Genomic DNA, 7,553 nt, shown 5'->3' on the forward strand with positions numbered 1-7,553 from the left:
CTGCGCACTGTATGTTTTGAGTATCCGTTCTTCTTGAATACATTGTATAGGTGGTTCTCCTCTGTTTTCTAACAAACTTAGAAGACCCAGTACAACCCATGGACAAAACCAACGTTGTTTACAAAATTCCATGCAAGGACTGCCACAAACACTACGTAGGACAAACAGGAAGAAAGTTAGCCACCAGGATACACGAACACCAGCTAGCCACAAAAAGACACGACCCTCTCTCCCTTGTAGCCCTATACACGGATGGAAAAAACCACCATTTTCAACTGGGACAACACATCTATCCTGGGACAGGCTAAGCAAAGACATGCCGGAGGATTCCTAAAGGCCTGGCACTCCAACCACAACGCCATAAACAAACACATAGATCTAGATGCCATTTATCAACCCCACCGAAAACGAACAGGAAATGACATCACCACAAACCCCAGGAGAAAGATATAAATAGAAAGCAGGAGACAACAGCTTCGCTTCACTTGGAGGTCGCCACTGATGATGTTACCTAGCCAGGTAATGAAATGTCTGGATATCAAACCTACACCCTAAACCTCAACCTGAGCTACAAACCTTCACAAATCTTGCAAAAATCTTATTTTATCTATAAATCCCCACCTCCCCACCCTGAAGCCCTTGATTAGATTCCACTCTGTAACTCATTCCTAGTTATCTATTCCATTTATAAACCAACCCTCCACCATCTGAACCCCTCATTACATGCCAATCTGTAACACACTCCCATTTTGTTTTAAATATAAGCACCTCCCCATTGAATCCCTCAATTGTGCAGGTTGATAGCCTGCACAAGGGATCTTATAGCCATTGCTCTTCAGTTTGCAGGTGAAACAATCCATATTCTTCTCCTCATGCGATATAAATGTTGGTGTGCTGCATGAAGTGATATTCTTGCAAAATGCCCTGAGCTAGCATCAAATGAACCATTTGCCTTAACCTGGCCAAACACATTGGGAGATCTACATTCAGATACAAACCTTGCTGCACTTCCTCAATTCCCCCCCCCCCCCCCCATGAGTTAGAACCCAGGCTGATTGCTTGTTTGAACACAGGTCAGTGGTGAATTTAGCTGGGTGCTACAGGCTAACATTAGCGATGTTAGTATCGATGATGAATGGGAACCAGCTCTCTTGTTTTTGCTCCTCTTCAGATCAGTGATTTCCCGGAGAAGGTCAACTTTTACATAATGGGCAATGTCTCCTTCTTCAAGAGTGTGTGGCCTGAGATTCGGGGAAATGCTGTCATGTTTACAGGTAAACCAAACCTCCCGAGCAGAAAGGGCTGGAACAGGAGCTCAGGCACAAGTGAAACAGTAGAGTCATAGTCATAGAGAGGTACAGCACGGCAACAGACTCTTCAGTCCAACTCGTCCATGCTGACCAGATATCCCAACCCAATCTAGTCCCACCTGCCAGCACCAGTAGTAGCTGTCGAGCCCCTTGCGTATGATTAAGCAGCAGGGGCTAATTAAGAGGTTTGGATTGCAGATACCCGGGAGTGAGTTACAGAGTGGAATCAATTGAGGGGTTCTGGTTTGAGGTGAGGGGGGGAATTACACATAAATTAACAGTTACGAGCAGTGAGTTACAGAATAGAATGTGTTTGGGGGTGAGTTTATATATAGAGTAACATAGCTGAAAGTGAGTTATAGGGTAGAATTTAATTGGGAATTTGGGTAGGGGTGCATACTAAGTAGATTGAGTGAAAGTGCACAGATTAATTGTCGTTAATTGGGCAGAATGTTTTAACGATCTTTTCCAGGTAAGAGAATTCTGTTGAATGGAGAGGTTTAATGTTTGTTTTTCTCCAGGGTTTCTCCTGGGCAGTCTGTCACAGGATGAGCTTCAGTCCATTTCTCTGGAGCATGTGTGCACAGGTGAGTGAAGTTCACTGGTAGCTCCCTCACTCCCTGTGTTATGTTGTTTACGTACACTCGTCATTCTCGGGCCGCACCTTAAGTTGACGTGGAGGTGCCTCTCTGGCTGTCCCTTGGATACTCCCTTGGGTGGGTATTTAAGGGTGTTGTGTATGGGTGTTTATATGGTGCAGGGGAGATGTCTCAGTTAGTGTAAAGTTGCTGCAACACTTGAGACATTAAGTGAAAGCAGCTGTTCAGCTGGGAGCAGGAATGGAACCGAGTGCCTCTGCTGATGGAGTCAATCCTGTGATTAAGCTGCCTCAGCTTACTGCAGTCAATGAACTAATTGAAAGGGGTCCAAGGGAAGTCGAGGGAGGGGACAATGTTAAGCTGATTTACAACGCAGTCGGGATCTGAGCGCTGTGGTCGGGATGAGTTCAGAGACCAGGTTTGTGTGATAAATCAAAGTTCATACAGAGATTCTCCCAGGAGCTGGATTTAAAGTTTTCTCAAATTCATAATAAAAACAAACTACTGAAAAAATAACATTATTGTACACCGGCTGCTTTCAAACTGTTAACTCTTCATGTTTCAAAATTCACACCCGCTCCCTTATCCCAATTTCTATCTGCACCTCCTCTGTCGACCTGCTCCTGCCCCCACACCGGGTAATCTGCCTTCCCTCTCTATCTCAATGCCCCCTGCCCTCAACAGCTTTTCCCCTGTTTCAGTACCCTCACCCTTCTACCTGGTGTACTGTCATTTTGACTCCTGCCTCTGGATATGACTGTGTTACTGTCCCCACGCTATCCTCCTCCAAGCCCTGAGTTGAGGCTTGTTGCTGTGGCTAACCTCTGGCCCAGCGTCAAACACATTGTGCACATCAAAGAGTTGACAGGCTTACCCCACCACAGATCAAAAACAAACAACTTCTGTCTTTGGTGTAATGGCAGTGTCACGGGGCTAGTAATCCAGGAACCCAGCCGAATGGTCTGAGCCAAAGGTTTAAATCCCATGGTGGCAGCTGGTGGAATTTCATTCCTTTCTGAATGTAGATGGTAAAGCTCAGGTCAGTGATGGTGATTGCGACAACTGTCGGGTCCATGGAGTGTAAAAAGTGATTTTCTTTAAGGGAGGAAATCTGCCACCATTACCTGATCTGGCCCGTGTATGACTCCAGACCCACAGCAATGTGTTTGAAATGTAGAAATTGAAGCAGGAGTAGACCATAGTGGAGCATAAGGATGCAGAGGTTATGCTGTAGTTATACAAAACCCTGTTTAGACCTCACTTGGAATACTGAGATCTGGACAGCTTATCTTCGGAAGGACATATTGGCCTTGGAGTTCAGAGTAGGTTTACAAGAATGGTTATTATGAGGAGAGATTTTACAAATTAGGCCTGGTTTCTGCCACCTTTAGAAGGTTAAGGGCTGATTTGGTTGAAATTTTCAAGATATTAACAGGAGAAGACGGAATTTAGAACGAGGAACTTGGTCTTAAAATTTGGCCAGACCTTTTAGGAGAGACAATAGCAAGTACTTCTACACACACAGGGTGGTAGATGTTTGGAATTCTCTTCCACAAACGAGATTGGTTAATTTTAAATCGTAATAACTTTAACAAAGATTTGAGAGACCTGAGCCCAAGGCAGGTAAATGAAATTAGATTGGTGATCAGCTGTGATCCCATTGAAAAGCAGGACACACTTTTGAGGGACTGATTGGCCTACTCCTATTCTTATGTTCCTGCCTGAGTCTGCTCTCCATTCTTAGGGTCATGACTGATCATTCAACTCAGTAGCCTCTTCTGCTTTTCACTCATATCTTTGACCCCTTTAACCCCCCCTTGCTAAATGCAACTCCTCCTTGAAATCACTGTTTTGACCTTACCTGCTTTCTGTGGTGGTGAATTCCTGCGACTCTCTACTCCCTGGGTGAAGAAATGTCTCATCTCTGCCTTAAATGATCTGCATTCTTAAGACTGTGGCCTTGGTTCTGGGCTCCCGTCATCCGGAACATCCATCTAGATTAGCCCAGTTAGGATGTTTGTTTGAGATTTCATATGTTTCTAAAAACCCCATCCCCCAATTCTTCTGAACTCCAGCGAATATAATCCTCACTAATTCAACCTCTCCTGTATGCCAGATCTGCCATCTTTGGAATCAATTTGGTAAACCTTCATTGTATCCTCACCACAGAAGGACATCCTTCCTCCAATAAGACAATCAATATGGCAGACAGTACTCTGCATGTGGTCTCACCAAGGCCCTGTACTAACTGCAACAAGACATCTCTTTTTCTTGTATTCCAATCCTTTCGTTATGAAGGGAAAAAGTGAGGACTGCACATGCTGGAGATCAGAGCTGAAAATGTGTTGCTGGAAAAGAGCAGCAGGTCAGGCAGCATCCAAGGAGCAGGAGAATCGACGTTTCGGGCATGAACCCTTCTTCAGGATTCCTGAAGAAACGTCGATTCTCCTGCTCCTTGGATGCTGCCTGACCTGTGCTTTTCCAGCAACACATTTTCAGCTTTTATGAAGGCCAACGTACCATTCGTCATCTTTTACTGCCTGCTGCACCTGCATGTTTACCTTCAGTGACTGATGCAAAAGGACACCCAGGTCTTGCTGCACGTTCTCCCCTCTCAATGTTTGTCATATATTTCTCTTAAGTATCCTCTAGAATAGCGCTAGCAAGAAGCTCAGTTCAAAGGCAGTTAGAAAGGGCAATGAATTCTGGCCTTGCCAGCAGAGTAAGTGAGGACTGCAGATGCTGGAGATCAGAGTCTAGACTCTAGTGCTGGGAAAGCAGAACAGGTCAGGCAGCTTCCGAGGAGCAGGAGAATTGACATTTCGGGCATAAGCCCTTCAGGAATGTGGCTTCTGTGTTGGGGCTGAGAGATAAGTGGGAGGGGGTAAGGTAGAAAGCAATAGGTGGTGTGGAAAACAAAAGGGAGATTATTGGTTTGTTTAATAATCTGAAATGAAATCTGCCTTTTGAAACTCCATGTGGTTCTCGTTTTGAATACTGATGGGGGGGGGGCAGGGAAGACCAAGTTAGCTGAGTTCTTCCGGAAGGAAGACTCTTGGTCCTGGTGGTCTGCAGGATTGACTGTTTGAAGAGATTCTCTAATTAGACTTTTCTCTTTCTCAGCGATCATCCTGCTCCTGCGTGATGGTGTTCCCAGCGTCCGAATCAAGGCAGCTGAGGCTCTGAGTCTTCTCCACGAATTGTGATGGGTCATAGGATGGGAGGAGGCTGCTTCCTCTTCTCTCTCCTCCTCCTCCTGCTGCTCAGAGACTGGTTTCCCTCGGATTTGTTTTTACAGAAAGGGGCTGGAGGGCAACGTGGCCAAGACTAAAGACTGAGGAGTGAGAGAGAATGGTCCCAAATGTTACAACTTTCAATCTCCCCCACTTGATCGACCACTAGTTGAGAGGGTGAACAAGGTACATGCTTGCGGGGGTGTTCACCATCTCTTCATCACTTACTGTTTCAGATCTGTCTCCCCATTTCCCTTGAGAAACCCAAATTCATTCCAATTCAATTCACTCTCTGCTACCAGTTCCAGAATTGTTGGGGTACTGACAATGATAAGTTGTCTCCTTTTAGTAAGGGCTTTTTTTAAAAAAAAATCATGTTGATTGCATTCTGCTGCTGGAGTGGTCTGCATGAGATATCTCATCTTTTGGAGTTACTCTTTATGCTTCCTTGTTTGGGATGTTTTGTGCCTTTCCCTAGTGCAATAATGGCTCTGCTGCAGAGGCCATTGCAGTGGCTGAGGGCCTAGGCCTTGGGCAAATGGCCTGGACTCATGCATGTGAGCATCATTGGCATCCAATCCTTTCTACCTGTTTTGCACACACACATGGACTGGTGGATGTGGTGGGTTCACACAGAATGACTGAATGAAGGTGGTGGGAAAAGAAGCTATGGTTGGGTTTCTAAATACTGCGATCCCAAAATAAGGGTTATTGGATGGATTGTGTCTTCCAGCTGTGTCACACTGGCAGTTCCTGCTTCTCCAGCAGGCTACGTTCTCTCCCTAATCCACAAGCAGTTGAGCACTTTTCATCTCTCTACTAGTCCCATAACTCTCCAGATTTATTTTTGTGTGTCCAGGATAAGCCAGGTTTCCCAGTTAGATGGAGTCACTCTTGGAGACACTGATAAATTACTGGCTTTACTGTGGTTTCTGGTTTTAAGTTTGAGCTGTTTAATTCCAATTCATATTGTTCTCCTGCACATGGGCATAAAATGCTCATTTTTCTGTCAAAAAGACTTGACTTTACAGCACCAAGAAGTTAAGCTTCAGTGAATTTAAATACAGAGCTGTGATGGTGTTAAATGACCTGTCCCAAAGATCCAAGGATAGAGTGGAATCTAACTCTAAATGGAGGTGGGCAGAAAACACCTCAGTCTCCTAGACTAAAAGACCATTAAAGCTGGTACTGGCCTCCAGGTGAAGGTCCAGTCTGTGAATGCTTGAAGCTGCTGCTGCTCAGGCAGTGGGTCCAAATGGACTGCCCTGTGGTTGAACGTTGGCCTCTCATTGTCTACCTGCCAGAACTCCCTCTGAGCCACCTCTCCCTTTCCTGAGGAGGAGTGATGACTGGTCTCTACAACCTCTTGCTGTTTTAGTAACTTTTTTTGAGAAGGTGCTTTGTTTTGTCCCCTTGGTTTTAGGTTTTCTCCCAGTTAAACACAACTCTGGTCCAGGGAGCAGGCTGATCTGGATCTTAACTCTTCACTGCCAGTGCATCAGTTCTGACCTGCCAGAGGGCTTGCAAGGAACTGGGAACTAGTACAAAAGCTTGTTTTCACTGAAGCAGAGAGTGGGTGGCCAACAACAGTGTGGATATGCACACAGTGCCCAGAAAGCTAAAGGTACAGCAGTGATGCTGGCTTGACTGAAGTGGGGATTCCTGCAAAGTTGAACACAGGAACTAATTGTAACAGTTCAGTGGGGATTACACACACCCAACTGTTTCATTCAAAGGGTCACTGCCCATAGCCTCGATTTTTTTTGTTTGTATGTTAGATCATCAGATGGGAAAATTAGAAACTGGGCTGTGATTTCTGACTCGCAGGGAAATTGGTTTACGGGTTCACCAGCTCCATCCCCCAGCACTGGTTGGATTTCTAATTGCCCGGCCCAGTTTGTGTAACTGAATCAAATCAGACTGGAAATGGCAGAGATGTCTTTAATAATAAAACTGCTGAATGTAATGCCAATGTAAATCAGTGGAAATATGGTACATATTATACAAAGATCTAAAAATGTATATGATTTAAAAAGCATGGCTTTCAGGCTGTTTTATTTCATCTATTTATCACCTGTTTCAATCTGGGTTGTAGCCAGACCCTTTAGAAAAGGTGGTGATGTTGGTTGAGGACATGGAGATCATTTACTGAATGGTAAGAGGTTGATGGACTCCAGTGATGTGAAGAAATGGGGATTGGCCAGAAGAAAGAGGGAATGCTGATTTAAATGTTCAAAATGCTGAAGCTTTATGAAAGACTTGATCTGGAGGATATAATTATTTAAATTGTATGGAAGTGGATGATGTGCTTTATGGATCCTAATGAGTATTTTGTTTTCACCTAAGGGGGAAAAGCAGCGAGGGAGGAAATAGACTAGGTTTCTGTGATTAGCTGTTTCAGGAAGCCAAGC

At 44.8% G+C, this 7,553-nt stretch overlaps 1 protein-coding gene across 1 annotated transcript in view; it reads left to right on the forward strand.

The window, feature by feature from the left end:
* LOC122550347 (maestro heat-like repeat-containing protein family member 1) overlaps positions 1 to 7,178 on the forward strand; it is an 81,704-nt gene extending 74,526 nt beyond the window's left edge. The window contains exons 32-34 of the mRNA XM_043691076.1: positions 1,172 to 1,274; positions 1,832 to 1,897; positions 5,033 to 7,178. Of these exons, the coding sequence (XP_043547011.1) occupies positions 1,172 to 1,274; positions 1,832 to 1,897; positions 5,033 to 5,115 (252 nt within the window). The 3' untranslated portion in view covers positions 5,116 to 7,178. The remainder of the gene's footprint in view (positions 1 to 1,171; positions 1,275 to 1,831; positions 1,898 to 5,032) is intronic.
* Positions 7,179 to 7,553: the final 375 nt, after the last annotated feature.

Source organism: Chiloscyllium plagiosum, chromosome 5 (assembly GCF_004010195.1).
Source record: "Chiloscyllium plagiosum isolate BGI_BamShark_2017 chromosome 5, ASM401019v2, whole genome shotgun sequence".
Taxonomy (NCBI): domain Eukaryota; kingdom Metazoa; phylum Chordata; class Chondrichthyes; order Orectolobiformes; family Hemiscylliidae; genus Chiloscyllium; species Chiloscyllium plagiosum.